The sequence below is a fragment of the Chinchilla lanigera genome, unplaced genomic scaffold (assembly GCF_000276665.1).
Source record: "Chinchilla lanigera isolate Chin_1 unplaced genomic scaffold, ChiLan1.0 scaffold00017, whole genome shotgun sequence".
Taxonomy (NCBI): Eukaryota; Metazoa; Chordata; class Mammalia; order Rodentia; family Chinchillidae; genus Chinchilla; species Chinchilla lanigera.
Genome location: NW_004955418.1, coordinates 1,913,132 through 1,933,553, shown reverse-complemented (window position 1 = coordinate 1,933,553; position 20,422 = coordinate 1,913,132). Strand labels below are relative to the sequence as shown.

Below are 20,422 nucleotides of genomic sequence, written 5' to 3'. Positions count from 1 at the left end.
GGGTTGGGTTTGGAGATAGAATGTTCTAGATGATATGACTATATTCAAGTAAGTTGTACTTTTGTACATGAAGACTGTTGTATATAAAAACATAAGACCTAGTCTTATTTTCAGGGAAATACGGTAAAAAACAGTAGGCAAGAACAGACTTAGGAAGGGCTAGTTAACATTTTATAACTCTTGTTTAAAAACAGGTTAGATGGGCATGGTGGCACATGTCTATAATCCCAGCACTTGGAAGACGGAGGCAGGAGGATCTCTGAGTTTGAGGCCAGCCTGGGCTACATACAGTGAGTTCAAGGCCAGCCGGAACTACATAGCAAGAACCTGTCTCAAAAAACCGAAAGAAAAAAGGCGGCAGGTTCATGCTGAGACTGTCTAAAAAAAAAATGTGAAGTGTAGAAACATGCAGAATAATTAATGTAAGTGGTAATTTACAATAAAATAGTGAAGATGGTGATTCTCCAGGTACTCTGCTAAAATTTGTTGGCTTTTTTTTGTCGTGCTGGGGATTGAACCCAGGGCTTTGTGCCTGTGAGGCAAGAACTCTACCACTGAGCCACATCTCCAGCTCCCGTTGTTTTTTGTTTCAGAATCATAAGCACCACACCTTTACTTTGGAACTAGAAAGATCAAGAAAAGTAAGTTGGAGTAAGAGGAAAATGAAAGTTATTTCTGGGATTTTAACAACAAAAGCAGTTTTGGTACCAGGAATTGAACTCCAGACCTCGTGCTTGCCAGGCAGGTGCTGTGCCCCTTAGCTATATTACTGGCTTCTAAATCAGTTTACCCTGGGGCTGGGGATTTAGCTCAGTGGCACAGCATCTACCTGGCAAGCGCAAGGTCATGAGTTTGATTCCTGGAACCGGAAGAAAAACAAAAACAAAGCAGTTTAACCCTACCAAAAAAAGGATGGGTATCATCTAACCAGACAAGGGCCCAAACAAAACATAAATAAGCAAATGAAAGTTGGAATTTTCTGCTTGCTTTACCTGGAGCATGAAGTTTACACCTTTGGTGGTTCAGCATCTCTAGCCAGTAACATTTCACAGGATCTGTAATTGTTAAGTAATTTCTTATAGTGAATTTCACTCTGTTTTGTTTTTTTGGTTTTTCTCTGGTACCGGGAACCGAACTCACGACCTTGCGCTTGTCAGGCAGACGCTTTTGCTGCTGAGCTAAATCCCCAGCCCTGTTTTTTTTTTTTTTTTTTCTTCCAGTACCAGGCATCGAACTTACTACCTTGAGCTTGCCAGGCAGGCGCTTTGCCACTGAGCTAAATTCCCAGCCCCTGTGAATTTCACTCTAAATAATGCCCTAGCAGTAGCTTCACAGGAGGTCCCCTGCTTAGGATGTTTGGCTTCTCAGATACCTAGGATAAACCTGGACTACATTCTGCTTCTCAGTTGGAGTACCCTGGAATCTTGGAGGGTATTTTCAGCAGCCATACTGACTGGGGCACAGTAGAGGAGTTCAGTTGGCAAAGGCCAACCAGAAATGCTAAGTATCTTCCAATGCACCACAGGACAGTCTTTTATAATTGAGAATTACTGTAAAGTTTTCTCCTCAAGTGTTCGTGTAGCTAAAAATGAGTCTTGGTTGTATTTTTCACAAAAATCCCAAGATACTTTCATACGGGCATTAACAGACACTGAATTTTCCAGGAGTGTCATCACCATATATGGATGTGAACCACTTTCTTCAGAGAGCATCACTCATTTCTTAGGTTGACCCTAAAAAGTAGGAATTGCATTTCTCAATACCATTACAAAACATTAGAGATATGCCAGTCTAAGCCTGTCTTCTCAAGTGTCCATAAAACACAAAGGGAAGTCTAGAGGGAGACTTGGCAAATATCTGATCATTTCATGGGATGTTATGATGTGGTCACGTTTCCAGTTTAAGGCATCAACACTACTTGAGAAAGCTGGGAGAAGGGGGTGTAAAAAGAATGAACATGTGTTATGTATACATACAAACTCCCCATAACAAATACAGTTATATACTGCAAATATGTACTGATAAAAATAAAAATTTTGAAAGAAAAATTTGGGGCATGCCAAGGAATTAAGGGTCCTCTTATCTTTGAATATCTTGTCACTGAATATCTTGGGACTTACTACTAGGTAACATTTTCTTTAGCAGAAGCCAGTTCTGCTTTGTTTTTGCTGCAGCTGAAAGCAGCCTGCAAATGGCAGCCTTTGTTTTCATGCTAAATAAAAGTCTTATAACCAGATTTATTTATTTACTTATTTTTGGAGACCGGGTCTCACTATGTAGTTGAGGCTGGCCTTGAACTCAGTGATCCTCCTGCCTCAACTTCCCAAGTTGCTGGGACCACAGATGGCACCACCACTCCTGGCCTTGTAACCAGATTTGCCTATGATGGCGCATTGTACAAATCCTTCTAAATCTCGCAATTTGTGTCTTTAGTCAATGTTACAAAATCCTCTGTCTGCCTCTTCCCTTGGGAAATCTAGGAAGTTCATAGTTAGTTCCTCAAACTGATTGCCTCACCCCTCATAAACAAAAGAGATTGAGGTGCTTTTCATGTTTATTTAAAAAAAAAAAAAATCCAGAATGGATCAAGAAGAATCAAGGTGCCAGACATGCCAGCAGACAGCTAAAAAAAGTATGCCTTAAGAACATTAGGGACTTCATCAGTGCCTTGTTTTAAAAGCTATACCTAACAAATAGCTTCGTTTTCTATTGACCTAGCTTCCTTTGCCCCATTCACATGGCACAAGTACCTGGCTTGTCTGCAAGGCCTGAGCTGAAAGACTCCATGTACATACAACTTCATTCCTTATAGTAGTATTGTGAGCCAACAAAACCAATCTTCATCCCCATATGGCATTCTTCCAGGTCCCAGTCCATCTTTTCCACTGAATGTGAGATGGTTTCACCCTTCAAAAATATGGCTGCTTCAGCACAAACCAATGCTAACTCATTATAATGATCAGTAATAATTTGTCCTACTCCCCTTTCACATGCAACTGAAAAATGACAGGCTAGGGACAGAACACTGTGAACTCTGTACTGTCAGAATTATCCATTAAATGATCATTTGCTAATGGCCACTACATTTACATATTAAGGAAATTATATATAGGATACTGCAAAAACACAGTAAAGACTGAAGTTTGCCCATTTCTGCTCAGGAAGTCCCTCTACTCCCAAGCTTCATAGTATGCTGTCCTTCTGACTCCAAAATGTACTGCCATTATTACTGTTTCTCTTCCTTTTGATCTTCCTTTTGTTCCCCAGTGCCAGAACTTCCAGAGCCTTCTCTTTCAGATGCCATCTGGTAAAACATTTGAGAAGCACACACTTAATATTAAGCAATAGTTTGCTCTCTGTTTAACACCAAAACATAGAAATATATACTTAATCCAATTTTTTTTTCTTATTTTTTCTTCCCCACACTCCCCAGCCCTAGAGTATTGATGTTTTGTGGGATGACTTCTCTTTTTGACACTCTTCCCACACTCAAAGTAGAGTCAAGAGAGCAAGAGGGTATTTCTAACTCTAATAAGCTCTTAATTCCATAAACAGTTATAGAAGGAGCGGGAGCAGTTACAGTAAAATAATCAAATGAGGACCAACACATCCTTCAGCTCTGTACCTTTTTGTATGCCATTTCGAAGAGCTTCAATGATGCCTGCTGGAGAGAGGAAGCTGCCTGCCTGATGTTTTCTCCTGTTTCACTGTCTTTTCGAGCCAGGAGCTCCCTCATTTTGGAAATCTCTTCCTTTAGCTTGTTGCACTTAAAACAAAACAAAAATGCTCACTTTTCCAAGTCTATCTCATTACATGTAGCATTATTAGAATCAGTATCAGAATGTTTTAGAACCTCAATCCTTATGTCAAGATTCACACAAAAATGAGTTTCATTGATGCTTCTAATTTCCTGAGTTTTAAAACTCACCTCATCAGCGGGCAATTGGTCCTTGAACTCTTCCATCTTTGTTTCTGTGTCATGAATTATTCCTTCAGCCATATTAACTGCTTCAACTCGTTCCTTAGAAAAATTAGAAGTTTAATATACATAAGTGACTTTGCAGTCAACCAGTTTGCTGAATGTCCATGCTGAGCAAGACAATAAGCTATCCGCTGCACAAGTAAAATTAGTGAAAATCACTGGTTTGAAGGTAGTATAGGATAGCTTTGAGCTAGAGTCTAAACGTATGAAGACTAAACAAAAACATTCCATGCCAGGTGCTGTGTTATACTTGGGAGGATAGAGCAGAAAGATCACTTGAGCCCAGGACAGTCTCACTGACATAAATCTGTCTTGGAAGAGAAACAAAGGGGAAAGAAGGGTAGCTTTGGAGAAAATATGAAGATAGTACTATATCCAAATTCCAATTTCACACCCCAGCTTTACTAAGATTACAAAACTCAGAGGCAAAATTACCTTCTTTCGCCGGTCTTCCTCAGCATACTTCTCTGCATTTTTAACCATATTTTCAATATCATCTTTGCTTAAACCACCAGAAGACTGGATTACAACTGTAAAAAAGCCATCTCATTAGTTTTTAGATAAAATGGTGAACTGGGCTTCCTGTCTATTGTAACTTCAATCCCAACACTTTTTGTTATCTGTTTGGTTTTCTGGCCCATACATAAACCCTACTTACAAAAAGCAATTCTGACAACTGAAAAGAGGCAAAGAGAAACCCTCCCTTCAGAATGGATATAACACAAAAATGTCTAATAAATGAAAACTTACTCTGCTGCTCACGTCCTGTACCCTTATCTTTGGCAGAAACATGTACAATCCCATTGGCATCAATGTCAAATGTAACTTCAATCTGAGGCACTCCACGAGGGGCTGGGGGGATGCCAACCTAAAATAAGTAAATATCCTGAGTAAACTCCTGACAGAGGGACCCAATGCCATTGCTATCAGACTGATATGGTTGTCAGGTGAACGAATCACTTATTGCCTAGGAAGAATAAGTGATATTTTCATGTAATGTACAAAAACACAAGTTTGTGAGGGTAGAATTTTCATGAGTTAGCACTGTTTGTGAGCATTTAGAAATTTCTTGATGAAGTTCTTAAAGCATAAGGCATAAGCAAACTTTTCATGTAGAAATGAAGCCAAGAATTCATCTGCATAACTTCCTTGGAGTAACACAGTATGCATATATATATACCAGCAATCTATGGGTATTGGAATACTGTCTAACTGTACAATGAAGAGCTTGTGGAACAATAAATTAGAATTCACAATACTTACCAAAGTAAACTGTCCAAGAAGCTTGTTGTCTCCAGCCATCTCTCTCTCACCCTGACACACTTTAATCTCCACTTGTGTCTGTCCATCAGCAGCGGTAGAAAACACCTGAGGAGAAAGAAAACTTCCCGTGTTGGCAATCTGATTAAACTGTTTTCTTTATAAAGAAAAGAAAAACAAAAACGTTCAGATCCCAGTACTGGGAAGGGTCCTAATGTACATTATGCTCAAAACAGAGGTTTATGTCTTTACAGGGACTAGGAGTAGGACTAGTACAGCGAAAAGGCATACAACAGCTCTTGTTTCAATGAAGCAAATGCCCTGAACAAAGATGCAGCACATGTACAAAAGGGACCAAGACAAGGAGCCAAAATGTTGAAGCCTAGTAATCCGGGGAAACAGGGATCAGTGGCAGATGTATTTTGTGCTCAGTCATAGAAGTCATCACATTTTTTTTTTTTTTCAGAATGATGTGTTGACAAATACATCACTGCACAAACACAACTACAGCCAACATTCAGAAAAATGTCAAGATTGAGAAGGTCATGAAATAATTCCTAATCCAAAACCAAGCCAGGCACAAACAGCCCTGCTTAGTATCTCAGTACTCAACCCAACCCCATCATTTCTCAGAAGATGGGTACAGTCCCATTGCCCCAGCCAGGCTTTTCTGCTCAAGAAAAGACTGCAGTGAAACTGGTACCAAACAAGGAGACATTTTAGAAGCCAAAACTATTAACGTCCTCCCTAAAATCATCACTGCAGACATAAGAACTCCTCTAGGGAGCCAGGGATAGCTCAGTGGCATAGTGCCTGCTTGGTAAGTGCGAGGTCCTGAGTTCAAGTTCCGTACCAAAAATAAAACAAAACACTCTTCTAGGAATAATAATAAAAGATACGATTCTTAGCCAGGCATGGTAATGCACTGGCGTGGTGGCGTACTCCTGTAATCCCAGCACTTGGAAGCCTGAGGCAGGGAGGATCCTTGCGAGTTCGAGACCAGCCTGGGCTACAAAGTGAGCTCACTGCTGGCCTGAATTGCACAGCGAGACCCTGTCTCAAAAAGACAAAAAAAAAAAGAAGATTCTTAGCCAGATGTAGTACATGTCTGTAATGCAGCACTTGAGAGGCTGCAGCAAGAGGATTGATGTGAATTAGAAGCTAGCCTGTGCTACATCTACGTAATAAGTTCAAGGCTAGTCTGAACTACCTAGCAAGACCCTGTTCCAAAAAAATCAAAAATTAGACAAGATTCTCACCACCCAGTCAACTAGTGTGGGCTCTAAACATACAGTAACTTTTTTGTGTGTGTGTTTTTGGTTTTGGTTTTTGAGACAGGGTCTCAGTATGTACTTAAGGCTGGCCTTGAACTAATGGTGATCCTCCTGCCTCAGCCTCTGGAGTGCTGGGATTACAGGCATGTTCTACCACACCTGCAATCACACCACTCACAAACCCTAATACTTATGTGATGAGGCGTGGCAAGAACGGCACTTACCTGGCTCTTCTTGGTTGGAATAGTGGTGTTCCTGTTAATAAGTTTGGTAAAGACACCTCCTAGAGTCTCAATACCCAGCGACAGTGGAGTGACATCTAGTAGCAGCACATCTGTGACATCACCAGCCAACACACCTCCCTGAATTGCAGCTCCAATGGCTACAGCCTCATCAGGATTGACAGCTTTACTTGGAGCTCGGCCAAAAAGATCCTGCACGGTCTGCTGCACCTGAGCATTAAGGAAAAGGAACCTGTTACCCAGTACTTAGGACCAAACTGCCTCCGGACAGATAGCATGTCCTAAGACACCAGTGAGATTTCAAGACAGGTTGGTTCAGATCCAAAAATGTTTACTTAAATTTTTATTTCACAGTCAAATTCTGACTGATCTGAAAACATGCTCTAATCACTGCCTTTTTAAATTTGGAAAGCATTTGCTTAAGTTTTCTTCCCTGTTTTCCCACACATCAAATTGTTTTAGACAGTTGACAAGACAAGAGGACTTATAAATTTTGTAGCCTAAGTCCTATTATAAACATCATCAACTGAAGGCCAATTTAAATAAGGCAGCAGGAATAATTCAATACTGTTGGGGCAGCACAGGGCATATTCTTCCATCCTGTTTATTAGTGCTAAAGGGCTGGTTAGCATCCTGGATAATGTTAACATAATTTTTGTCCTACTGACCCAGAGCCATTTATCCCAGGTTTGTTCTGTGCTCATTTCCCCATGCATTTCAGTGGAACAACTAAAAATACCAAAGCCACTACTCAGGCACAAGATAATTCTACTCAGGCTGCCAAGAAGAACAGCATCTTCAACAACATTATTTTCATACATCCGTACTTTCAGAATGTGTTGAATAAAATGCATCAGTGCACAAATCTTTGTTGAAGATAGGTGAAAAGAAACCACAGGCACTAGACTGTTAGTATAGATGTTTTATATTATCTTTGATCTAATGATTTATTTTCATTCCTAAAACTTTACAAGACTTGAGTTCAGGATCCTTCCTGTTAATGCCGCCAAAGATATTCTGACCCTCCCCTAAATCTTTTCTCTGATACCCTTTAGTTAAAAGAATAAAAAAATTAAAAACTATTGAGAACACAATCTTACCACTCTTTTAAGTGACCCTTTGAGAATGGGCCAACTATCTGCCCACGTACCACATACGCCATCGTCCCTAAGAATGCACTGTGTGTTGGTTTTCTCTTTCCTTCCTGACAAGAATTCTGGAAGTCCTTACCTTGGGCATCCTAGTCATGCCACCAACAAGAATCACTTCTCCTATGTCACTCTTGCTGACTTCCGCATCCTGCATAGCTTTCTGGCATGGAGCGACAGTCCTCTTGATTAGATCAGTGACAATCCCCTCAAACTGAGCTCGGGTCAGCTTCATATTCAAATGTTTGGGTCCAGAAGCATCCATTGTAAGATATGGCAAGTTAATGTCAGTCTGCAAAAGAAATATTTAAAAGCGTGGGTGCCACGGATATAGCTCAGTGGCATGGCACCTGTCTAGCAAGCACGAGGTCCTGAGTTCGATTCCTGGTTCAAAAAAGAGAGACTATTCCTTCTAAATGCATGTGAGTGGGGAGATCAACAGTAGCTGTAAGTTCCACAGGTATTAACCACTTAGTAGTTCAATTATTTAAATACAGGATGAACAAAAACTGTATTTTGGGGGTTAATTTTTGTAAGGTAGTAAGAAATATAAAAATGACAATTTTATCAATACAAAAATCGACTGTTTGAAATAACACCTGCCTAATAAGCACTGGTTGGGTAGTCAGTACGTAAACAAACGTGTTGCCTGAGTGCTGCATGGAGTAGACTATTAAGTGGTTGGTAAGAATGGAGTAGAAAAGCGGGGTGGGAAGGAGGGGAGAAAATCCTTATCCAGGAGACAATCGCTGTTCTCCATTTAATACTAACAACTGTACTACTGTTTTCCTTCACCAAGTTTAAAAAATAACCCCATGTACACAAAGATTTTAAAAGTACGCTCTCATTCAAAAACCCAATACCAGTCCTAGGCTTTATCTATTCTAGGAAGCTTATAAATTTAAGAGAGCTATGGAAGTACTCTCTGCACTTATTAGATGAACAGAAACTAGTATACCATTACATCCACAGAAAGCTAATGGCCTCACTATTCAACATCCAATATTTAATAATCCTAAACCCTGATATGACATGGGGTCTTACGTGTAACTGAGACTATCCGATTAAACAATTCCCAAAGTATCCTGGTTATAAAAAATACCTGTCAGGTTCCTTCTTGTGTTATAAACTTAATTCTTTTTATCAGTTGTTACACTGATAGTTGTTTATTCACTGTACACCACCCTAAGAAAATTATTAATTTGGTAATCACAACTCCATTGGGGAAGGTACAATTATTATTCTTATTTTGTAGCTATGAATACTCAAATGTTGAACGATTTGTAAGATCACATAGATCATTAAGCGATGAAATAAGGAACCCTAGCAGTGCTGGGGGCCTCATGTCTGCTGTCAGTGAACTACACCTCCAGCCCGAGAAACACCACCCTTAACCCCTATTCTGTTCCCTTCTAGTTTGACATTTATTAATGAATGTCCACTTCCCTAAACCTCATGGTCTAGACTGGTGATTGAAATTATTAAATGAAGAGCCACTTAAGAGATTCACAAGGTGTATTCAATTAAGTAGAGATAAGTTTTCTAAGCTAGTAATTCCAGTTCTGTGCACTGCTACTTATTTGGTGCAGAGGATTGAACACCGGACCTTGTACATACCAAGCAAACACTCTACCTCTGAGCTACACCCCCAGCCCTAGACTAGATTTTTAAATCTGCCCTGGGCTGCAGGTATATAATTCAGCACAAAGCCCAAGTTGATTTCTAGCACCAAAAATAAATGTCTTTTTGTTTTTGAGTGCTGGAAATCAATCCAAGGCTTTGCACATGCTAGGCAAACACTACTCTGTTTATACACTCAGCCCTGTCATTCAAATCTTACTATCTGACTGCAGTACAAGAACTTCTGATTTTGGTGTTTAAAAACAAACTGATGACTACATCACTACTCCTTTACTTTTGTGGCAAAGGTTCTTACTAAACCAGAAAACTAGAAGGACTGCACTACCATTAGACCAGTTAGAATAGGCCATTCAAATAAACTCAGGCTAATAATAAAATATCCATCAAGGCTTCTGGGAGTTCTCGATGTCTTACCTGCACAGATGAAGAGAGTTCACACTTAGCCTTCTCAGCTGCTTCCCGCACCCTTTGAAGTGCCATGTTGTCTTTGGTCAAATCCACCCCGGTCTACAAAGTGAAGACACAGAATAGTAGCAATCAGTGAGGTGGTAAGTGCTATTTAAATTGCAGTAACAAGGCAGAATACAAAACAGAGCTATTACTTTTAAAAATCTATAGGGGGGCTGGGGATATAGCTCAGCAGCACAGCATGTGCCTGGTAAGTGCAAGATCCTGAGTTTGATTCCCAGTATCCGCCCCTGCAAATCTATATGGGAGCTGGGTGTGGTGGTGCATGCCTGTAATCGCAGCACTTGGAAAGCTGAGGCAGAAGGACTGCTGTGAATGTGAGGCTAGCCTGAGCTACAAAGTGAGTTCAAGGCCAGCCTGGACTACATAGTTAACTCAAGGCCACCCTGAACTACAGTATGAGACCCTGTCTCAAAAAAAAAAAAAAAATCTGTATTTCATAACCTAGTTTAAGGGCCAGGGATATAGCTCAGTGGTATGGCGCCTGCCTGGCAAATGCAAACTCATGAGTTCAATTCCCAGTACAAAAAAATAAGGAAAAAAAAAATGTATCTGCCTGGAGCCAGACAACTGAACTGACAGCTCTTTCCAGCTCTAAGGTTCAAGTTAAAAGAGAAAAGGAGTCCCAAAATTGCTTTTCCAATATTATACACTGAGTGTCATAGTTCAAATCATTTGTTTCCCAATCTAAAGCTACAAAATCAGCACAGTTCACCCATCAACCTAAACCACAAATTATTTTACTTTCAAGTAAGAGCAAAATTTTTAAACAAAGCATGAGTGATCTTAACAAAAATGATCAACATCCCAATGCCTATACATTAACCACAATGGTTACTAACCTCTCTCTTGAACTCCTTCACGATGTGTCGTAACAAGGCTTGGTCAAAGTCTTCACCACCTAAGAATGTGTCCCCATTGGTAGATTTCACTTCAAAGACTCCTTTCTGAATTTCCAGGATAGAAATATCAAAAGTTCCACCACCTAAATCATACACAGCAATGCTAAAGGCCAAAAACAAAACAAAACAAACCTTAGTGAAAAAAACCATCACAAGGGATGAATTTGAACAACCAAGTGAGAATTTAGCTATTTTTCTAAGGTATAATTATGAAATCATGTACCTGCCTAAGTGACATATTTGTTAATGTATATAGAACTGAAATGACAACCATGTTTTGAAGGAATGTACACCAACAGAACCAAGGTCTCAAAGTATACAGTGGAGGTGGGGGCGGTACTGGAGCTTGAATCTAGGGCTTTCACACTGAAATCCCCAGCTCTTTTTTACTTTAAGATGGGATGTTACTAAATTGCCCAGGCTGGGCTCAGATTTGCAATCTATCTGCCTTACCCTTCCAGACTATTGGTTTACAGATGTATGTGAGTGAAAAAGTCCTGAAGAAGATAAAGAATATGTATTCTTATTTATTTATTTTTTAGAACATGTATTTTTAATGTAAGTAGAAAGCCCAGTCAGTACGATATAAAGATGATGATTTAGAATAAATCTCAGGGTTGTATGACCTTATTTTCACACTCATTTAGAATTTTTTACACAAACTTACATTTTGTCTTCAGACTTATCCAAACCATAGGCCAAAGCAGCGGCTGTTGGTTCATTAATCACCCGAAGCACATTCAGTCCAGATATCTGGCCAGCATCCTTAGTAGCCTAGACCAAACACAAAAGCATGTTTTCACCCTTGTGTCTCAGTACCACTTCTTTTTGTAAAAAAGCTAACTGAGCTGGGCATGGTGGCGCAGCATGCCTGTAATCCCAGCACTCAGGAGGCTGAGGCAAGAAATTATTGCAAGTTCCAGACCAGCCTGGGCTACAAAGTGATCCCAAGGACAGGGAACTGCATACTGAGACCTTGTTTCAAAAAAAAGAAAAAGAAAAAGAAAAAAAAAAAAAAAAAGACATAAAAGCTAATTGACCTCACCTGTCTCTGTGAGTCATTGAAATAAGCAGGGACTGTGATCACAGCATTTTTTGCAGTGTGCCCCAAGTAATTTTCTGGAAAAGAATCAAGAATGCAGTTCAATTATGATATTGTACCAGATAAAATAGGAAGAATAATTAGTTTTTTAGCGAGTAACACGTAGAGACCTTGCAGAAAAACATTCCACCTAAAGACACTGATTCAAAAATCAGTATCTCACCTTCTAACATTTTAGTGTAGGTTCACAATGACCTTTAGACCTAACCAGCCACTACTGTAAGTGGAAGTTTTACTTAATATGGACAAAAGCTGAATGTGTAGCCTTCTGCCTTTCAACAGAGAACACTATACCATACTGCAAAAAATAAAAAACCCAAGTACCATTAGGAACATCTGAAGTTACACAATCTTCATGTTAAATACGAAAACAAACTTCCCATTCCTAGAGTTTCTGTAAGAAAGATACCAGCCTCATCTACAGAAGAGCAGGGTATGGTGTTTCTAATCTGAGAGGAAACTGCCCAGATTTGAACTAAATCCACTTACCTGCAGTCTCTTTCATCTTCATCAACACAAATGCACCAATCTGACTTGGTGAATAGAGTTTCCCATGAGCCTCAACCCAGGCATCACCATTGGAGGCACGGACAATTTTAAAAGGAACATTTTTACTGAAAGAAAACATTATGAGAAACTACTGTGACAAACTTATACATCATAAATGGCTATTCTCCACCACACAGACACATGGCCAACAAAGGAAATCATTTCGTGAAAATCTTTATAGTCACTAATGTTTAAAATCATTCCAATGAAATCTAAGTATTCCCTACCAAGTGCGGCGTGGTGGTGCATGCCTGTAATCCCAGTACTTGGGAGGCTAAGGCAGGAGGATCTTTGTGAGTTTGAGACCAGCCTGGGTGTGATGGCTCATGCCAGTATCCCAGCACTCTGGGAGGCTGAGGTGGGAGGATTGTAAAGTTGAAGCCCAGTCTTGGAATTTAGCAACTTAGTAAGACCCTGTCTCAAGGAAGAAAAAAAAAAAAAAAAAAAAAAAATGGGCATGGTGGTGTACGCCTGTACTCCCAGCACTCAGGAGGCTAAGTAGGAGGATCCTTGCAAGTTTGAGGCCAGCCTGGGCTACGTAAGTAAGTTCAAGCCCAGCTCGCACCGCATAGTGAGACCTTGTCTCAAAAAGACCAAATAAATAAATATTTTCCACCAAGCAAAAATTTTCCAGTTACTTTGTAAGCAGTCTTGGAGGTCCATTTGAGAATGAAAATTACTATATAACCCAGCATTTATATCTACAGGAGAGAAAGGCAAATGCCTTCAAACCTGTATGTAAATGGATATAGCAACATAACGTCCATCAACTGACAAATGACCAAATAAAATGTATTTATCTGTACAGAGTACTATTTGGCTAGAAAAAGGTACGAAGTACTAATGCACATTACCAGATAGATAAACCTTGAACTATTAGGTTAACTGGAAGAAGCCTGTCATGTAAGTTCCCATGATTCATGTATACAGAATTTATATTCCATTCATAACAAAGCAGTTGGGAAAGGGTCTTTTTTTTTTTTTTTTTTTTTTTTGTAAAAAAAAAAAAAGGGAAAATAACAAAAAGTCTATCTTTTTTGTGGTGCTGGGGGTTGAATCCAGGGCCTTGCATGTGCTGGCCCTGGAGTATGTGAAAGCAAAATGAGCCTTTTAGGGTTTTTTTGGGGGGGAAGATGGAATCTCACTATGTAGTTTGAGGCTGGCCTTGAACTCATGTTGATCCTCCTGCTCTGACCTCCCCAGTGCTAGGATTACAGGTGTGAGCCACCACGCCCAGTTTTAAAATAAAAAGGAGTGACCCTACTGACAGGGGGATCATTTCCCCTCAGGGTCAATATATAAAGTGACTAAACCAAGGACCTGGTTAAAAGTGCTAAAAGCCTGGGCCCGGTCCTTACAAAAAACTTTCTGCTGTTAACTCACATGTCTTTCTGTACTTCAGGGTCATCATAGCGCCGGCCAATGAGACGCTTGGTGGCATAGAAAGTATTGTTTGGGTTGGTGACAGCCTGTCGCTTTGCTGGCATGCCAACAAGTCGCTCCCCATCTGCTGCAAAGGCAACAACAGAAGGGGTGGTTCTGGCACCTTCGGCATTCTCCAGTACCTAAAATTCCCAAAGTGAGACGAAAAATAAGATTCTAATCAGTGGCATCTTTTCAGCAGCTGTTTAAGACAGGACCCAAACAACAAAACAAATGCTTAAGCATAGTATTAATTGGCCTGCATAGCTTACGCTGACTTTGTTAATACCTACCACTGAGGACAGACACTTAATGTGTCTTGGCATTTTTAGTCTTTATTGTTACATCCCCACTCCTAGCTCTTAGGTGAAACAATTCACAATAACAAAAAATTGGGACTAAAACTACTAATCAGGTTTTTCACCTCTGTGTTGGAGAAAGTATCTCCTTCCATGTTGAGAATTAAAACTTAAGGTTCTAGAACCCCAGGTGCTCTAAATCTTGCTAAAAACCCAGAGGAAATAAAGGTTTCATGTACAGAGTAAGAAGACCTCAGAACAGTCTTTAGTAGAAAGAAAAGAGCTCTTAGGTGTGGAGTTCTGCTTGCTTTTGGCTTCAACCTCCCGCTTGGTTCAATTAACTTATAAAACTGTAGGACTTTGATTATAGTGCAGGACATTCCTGTTCCTTCTAAAGGTAAATGAGTCTCATCTCTAACCCATGAGAACAAACTTAAATCCTACTGTGGGGCTTCAAACCTGTTCAATTACAGTGGTACCTTGATTCATGAACTTGATTCCACAATTCTGGTCACAAACTCAAATGAATGAGAATCAAATCAAATTCAATGGTTAGGTTCAATGCTGACCTTATGGGGAAATTTGATTTGTTTTCCGTCCGATTCAGTTTGTGACCAGAATCATGGGAAAGAATTAAGTTTATGTACCACTATCATCACCAGAGTTTCACTTCACAAATTCTAAGAAACCAAAACCAGTGCCAGGTATCATGGTGTATGCCTACACAATACTGTAATTCCAGCGTTCTGGGAGACAGAGGCAGGAGGAAAGCATTTTCTTTAACTTTGCATGGTACTGGGGACTGAACTCAGTGTCTTCATACTGAGCTATATCCAAAGGCAATTCCTGAGACAGGGTCTTCCTAAATCATTTTGTTGCCCAGGCTGGGCTCAAACTTACTCTTCACATTTCCAGAGTGCTGGGATTACAGATATACACAATCACACTCAGCTCAAGAGCAGCTATTACATGAAAACCAGGTCTTAGAACCTGTTACCTAAGTTCAAATGCATGTAATTCTGGTTGGTACTAGGTAACCTAAGTGGCTCAAAGCTTCTAATCAGGCTTACCTTTGCTTGCTTCCCCTCCATTACTGCCACACAGGAGTTAGTAGTACCCAAATCAATACCAACAACTGCACCCTTGATTGCTTCTGATCTGTAAGACGTTTGAAATATAATGGTTAAACACTTTAACAGTGGTCTCTAGAATGACAGAGAAAAATAAGATACTTGATACAGGACATGTCAGTGGTACATTACACTGTATATCAAGTAGGTAATTATAAAGGAATAGTTTATCATATATGTAGAAACCACTACCGTAAGTTTTAGTAGGTAATCTCTCAAAGAAAATGAAGTTATACTTACGCATAATCTCTTCTTGAAACAAATCTAAATGCCTCATGACTAAGGCCATTCCAGCCATCCTTTAAAAAAAAAAAGAATTGCATCAGCCATCAACTACATGGGCTTCTCCCAGTTCTTCTGCAGAAAACATGAAAATCTGAGCTTCACTGTGCTGAGGAGCTATGCTACCCAGTGGTCAATGTATAAGAGGAATTATGTAGTGAGACAAGTGTTCTTCAAATAAACCAAAATTAAGTAAATAATGTGGATATGAAATTTTCTTAAATCACAAGAGCATTTTTTAACCTTGACATTACTGATCTTGAGCCAGTTTCTGGAGTGTTGCCATGCTGCCCAGGCTGACACCAAGCTTGTGATCCTCCTGCCTCAGTGTTTCAAGTAGCTGGGACTACAGACATGCTTCCCTACATGAGGCTTTGAGGCAAATATTTATTGTGGAGGGCTGATCCCTGGGTTGTAGAACGCTTAGAAGCAACCCTTGACTCTATATAAGTAGAAGGCTGTAGGCATCCCTTCTCAAGCTGTGACCACCCAAATCTGTAAGACATTCCCTGGCAGCAAAAGTGCCCCCAGGTATGAACCACATTCTCAGCAGCAGTCTAAACCTTAATCCCAACGTGTGTACTTAAGTACTCAATTTAAATTATTCATTTTCAGCTGCCTGGTAATTCCAGCACTTGGGAGGCTAAGACAGAAGGATCATTGCGAGTTCAAGGCCAGCCTGGGTTACAAAGTGAGCTTGAGGCCAGCCTGAAATGCATAGCAAGACCCTGTCTCAAAAAAAAAAAAAAAAAAAGAAAAAAATTCATTTTCTCTGACATGGAGTGAAAATAAGTAATTACTAGCTGGGTGCGGTGGTACATGCCTATAATCCCAGCACTAGGGAGGCTGAGGCAGGAGGATCACTGGGAGTTCGAGGCCAGCCTAGGCTATGCAGTGAGTGAGTCCAAGTCAGCCTGAACTGCATTGTGAGACCCTGACTCAGAAAAAGAGTATGTAGTTATTAATTTTGGGTAGTTATGTAGAAAAAGGTTTAAGCAGGGGCATTCCAGAAGGATAAAAGACCTTTCCTACAAAACCCAGGCTACTTGCAAGCCTTCTGTAAGGGCCACGTGTGAGTAGACAGCTCACATTCCCATTCTCCAAAAATGTATTACGTTTATTTTAGATGAACGCGGCCACTCCACAATTTCTGTTCTTTTTTGAAAGCAAAAGAAACAATCTTACACCTAGGACTCTGAGATGTCCCAAACCACGAAAATAGGAGTTGGAATTAGATTTTCGCCTTATCCGGGTGCTTTTCTTCCTTTATCTCATAGCAGGGGCATCCTCTGCGCATTGCCTTGATGAGAAAAACTACGTTGAAGCTCGGGTAAAAAAGAAACCTAAAATAGTGACTCCCTCCCCATGCACTGACTGCCTCGCTCTCCCCGGGCTCAATCAATCTAACAGCCACGCAACGGCCCCAGAACCGCTGCCTCGTAATTCTGAGTTCACGCTCCGGACCGCGCGGCGTGTGACTCAGCAGGTCCCAAGGCACAACCCGAACAAGGCCTTCGGCTGACAGCGTTCACTGCGGAGGGTACACTGCCCTCCTCGCCTTCCGATCTCCCCAGGGAGCCTGACCCCGAAGGGGCGGCCTGCCTCACCCAGGCCCGAGGCGGCTGAGCCCTTCAGGAAAGCCTGCCAGTTGCGTACCTGGTGGTGGGCGATCGTGCCTCGGGAGGCTGCGGCTCCTAGGAGACGGACCGCTGCGGCTCTGCTGGCGCTTATCATGGCGGCTGCACGGAGGGAATGCGAAGGAGGAGAAAGCCGTTTCGGCGGCCGTAAACCGTACGACGCGGTGGAGGTAACGCTTCTGGAAGCCTCTAACCACGTGGGGTGTGGGGGCGGGCCCTCATCCCGCAGTCCTGAGGCCCGCTCTTCCGCTGAGGCGCCGCCCGCGCCGCCCGAGCAGAGACTACCAGATTGCAGCTCCCAGAAACACGGTATGCCGAAAACTTACCCTTCGAACGATTACTGAAAAAACTTTGGTCTCTCATTTCATCCGTGGCGGCTTTGGAATCGGTGAGACGCGAGGAACGGAAAAAGGAAATTCAGGCAATACTTAAGATAGGCCCGGTCCTTCGCAGCGGAAGACTCAAGGTCACACGGGATAAACTGCGACTAGATTACGGTCTCCTTGCGTCAGTTGCGCGGGAGGAGGAGCCTACTGCGCTTGCGCAGATGGCATCTGACTAAAGACGTGTGTCGCGTGTGCTCTGGGAGTATCGGAAAACTGTTGGAGACTACAACCTTCACTGGGTGTCTCTAAGCGCACGCGAGTTTGGCTCGATCTATCGGGGGCGAGCCAGGGCGCATCCGTACAGCGCGCGTGGACGTTTTCCCTGCTTCCGGTCCGCGTGGAGGGCGCCATTTTGTTCTGGGGCTTTGTTAATTGTAGATGTCGCGTCTATTACGCGGTGCCAACCTTCGTTCACAATTTGAAGTATACTTGGATATGGAGACCGCAGACAATTTCATGCAATGTATTACCAAAGGAGTTTCGGATTTCCAATCTTTAAAACAGCATTTTCTTCACACAGCTTTGAATGTTAGTTTTCGGGCTAATACTGGTCATAGAGTACAGGGATTGTAAGAGTTAAAAAAAAAAACTGCCCAGGTCCTCTTCCATAAATATCAGCTGTTATCTTCATTAGTCTACTTAGCACTCTTTTTTCCCAGTTCCCTCAGGCCCTCAAAATACGGGATCATGACCCATTTGTAGAGATTTATAAAAACACCCTGATGCAAGAGGTCATGGAAGTGACAAATACTATTAAACACTGAAACAGAATGGAAACATGACGGATTTATTTTGTACATAACAAGGAGGGAGGAGGGCAGGTAAAAATGACCGGAGTAACTGCATTCTCCTAACTTCCCTCTTTCAAGTTGTGCTTGTTTTTTTTCCTTGCTTCATACACTCAAAAGCTACAGAACATTTATCAAAAGGATCCTGGAATCGAAGGGTGTTAATCGAAACACCCTTTAGATTTAAAGTGTCTGAGAATCAGCATGTATTCCCTGCACTCCGCAGCCTAAGGCAGGCGGATCCGAAGTTTAAGACTACCTAGGGAGACCCTGTAACAACAAGGACAAGAAGTGATTGACTTTCTTGGGTCTTTTCTCCAGGTTCTTTGTAAATGCTCTCCACGGCCACAAGGGGAAGTGGTAGCTAAAGCATGAACCCGAGAAAGAAGGATTTTGCGAATGTGAAAGACAGGCTTCTTGCAAATTAACATGGTGTACAGCCTGAGGCTAGAAGAAATGAGTCTGATTCTAAGAAAACGTAGGGTTCAAATGAGTAAGAATGGACAGTTAGATCCACAGCCAAATGGTGTGATTGTTCACTGTGCAGCACAGTGCTATGTTTCATTTTTCTGTCCCCATCTCAGTGTCAAATTGGGAAATGAAAGGAGCTGGTGCATAGTTTGCATGAGGAGGAATGTTTATCAAACTGTCCAATACCTATGCATGCTATATTTTTAATGATATCCTGGGCCTAGGGGTGTAGCTCAATGGTAGAGTGTGTTTGGCACACACAGGGTCTTGGGTTGAGTCCCTTCTAACTGGTATGATTATTTTAGCATATTCGAAGACAAGTAACCCTTCCACCTTTCAAATATTTAATGACCAACCATTAAAAGGAATTTTCATTAGAATAATAATCACTAGCTGGGCCTGGTGGCACACTCCTGTAATCTCAGCACTTGGGAGGCTGAGGCAGGAGGATCGCTGTGAGTTTGAGGCCAGCCTGGGCTACATAGGGCGTTCAAGGTCAGTTTGCACTACATAGCAAGACCCTGTCTCAAAAAAAAAAAAAAAAAGGCACTAGTACAGTATTCAAGTGGCTCACATGTCCTAAATGTTTTATTGTGTACACATAGTCTCAAGTAAATACTGAATTTTTTAGATATGAAGACTGAGGCTTACAGTGGTTAAATCTGTTACCTGGAGTTGCTTAGCAATTAAGGCCAGAATTTGAAGTCAACCTGTTTGACTCCAGAGCCTACACTATTAACCACTAGATTCTACTTCCCCATAACCAAGTAGCAGCATCTTTTACCTCTGGGTTCATAAATGTAGATGATGAGTTTGTAATAGGTAGGCTAGTCCACTAGTAACAGCAGATATTTTAGGCAATGGAATAAAACATATTTAAAACTTTTTATATGTACTTTAGGTTTCAGGAAAACCCAAGGGAAAATGCTGGGCTGGGGGTGTAGCTCAGTGGTAAAGTGTCTGCCTAACAAACATGAAGGCTCTGGATTCAAGTCCCAGCACTGCAAAACAGTAACAACAGTAACAACAAAAACATTGGGAGAGGGCTGGGGATATAGTTCAGTGACACAAGTGCCTGCCTGGCAAGCACAAGGTCCCGAGTTGGATTTCCAGTAACAAAACAAACAAGCAAACAAAAAGATCCAAAACATTGGGGGAGAAATGCAGTCAGTAATATAACTCCTAGAATCAAACTTGTGGTTTTTTTTTCAAATCTATATTTTTCTTTTCTTTTCTTTCTTTCTTTTTTCTTTTTGTTTTTTTGAGACAAGGACTGATTGTACAGTTCAGGCTGCTCCTGAACTCACTATGAAGCCCAGGCTGGCCTCAAACTTGTGGCAGTCCTCCTTCCTCAGCCTCCAGTGCTGGGATTACAGGCGTGTGCTGCCACGCCCGGTTCAAATTTATATTTTTAAAGCAAAATTTTTTTAAAAAACTGG

The 20,422-nt window shown here is 41.3% G+C and overlaps 1 protein-coding gene across 1 annotated transcript; it reads right to left on the bottom strand.

Moving 5' to 3' along the window:
• Positions 1–2,536: 2,536 nt before the first annotated feature.
• Hspa9 (heat shock 70kDa protein 9 (mortalin)) lies at positions 2,537–17,569 on the bottom strand. Its single transcript, XM_005382096.2, has 17 exons — positions 17,358–17,569; positions 15,660–15,718; positions 15,360–15,447; positions 13,952–14,133; positions 12,509–12,633; positions 11,963–12,036; positions 11,585–11,691; positions 10,858–11,020; positions 9,962–10,054; positions 7,989–8,198; positions 6,741–6,968; positions 5,246–5,350; positions 4,733–4,850; positions 4,418–4,512; positions 3,929–4,021; positions 3,626–3,766; positions 2,537–3,304 (listed from the first exon to the last, which is right to left on the bottom strand). The coding sequence occupies exons 1-17, from the start codon at positions 17,433–17,435 to the stop codon at positions 3,227–3,229; spliced, it is 2,037 nt and encodes a 678-aa protein (XP_005382153.1). The 5' UTR covers positions 17,436–17,569; the 3' UTR covers positions 2,537–3,226.
• Between the last annotated feature and the right edge of the window lie 2,853 nt (positions 17,570–20,422).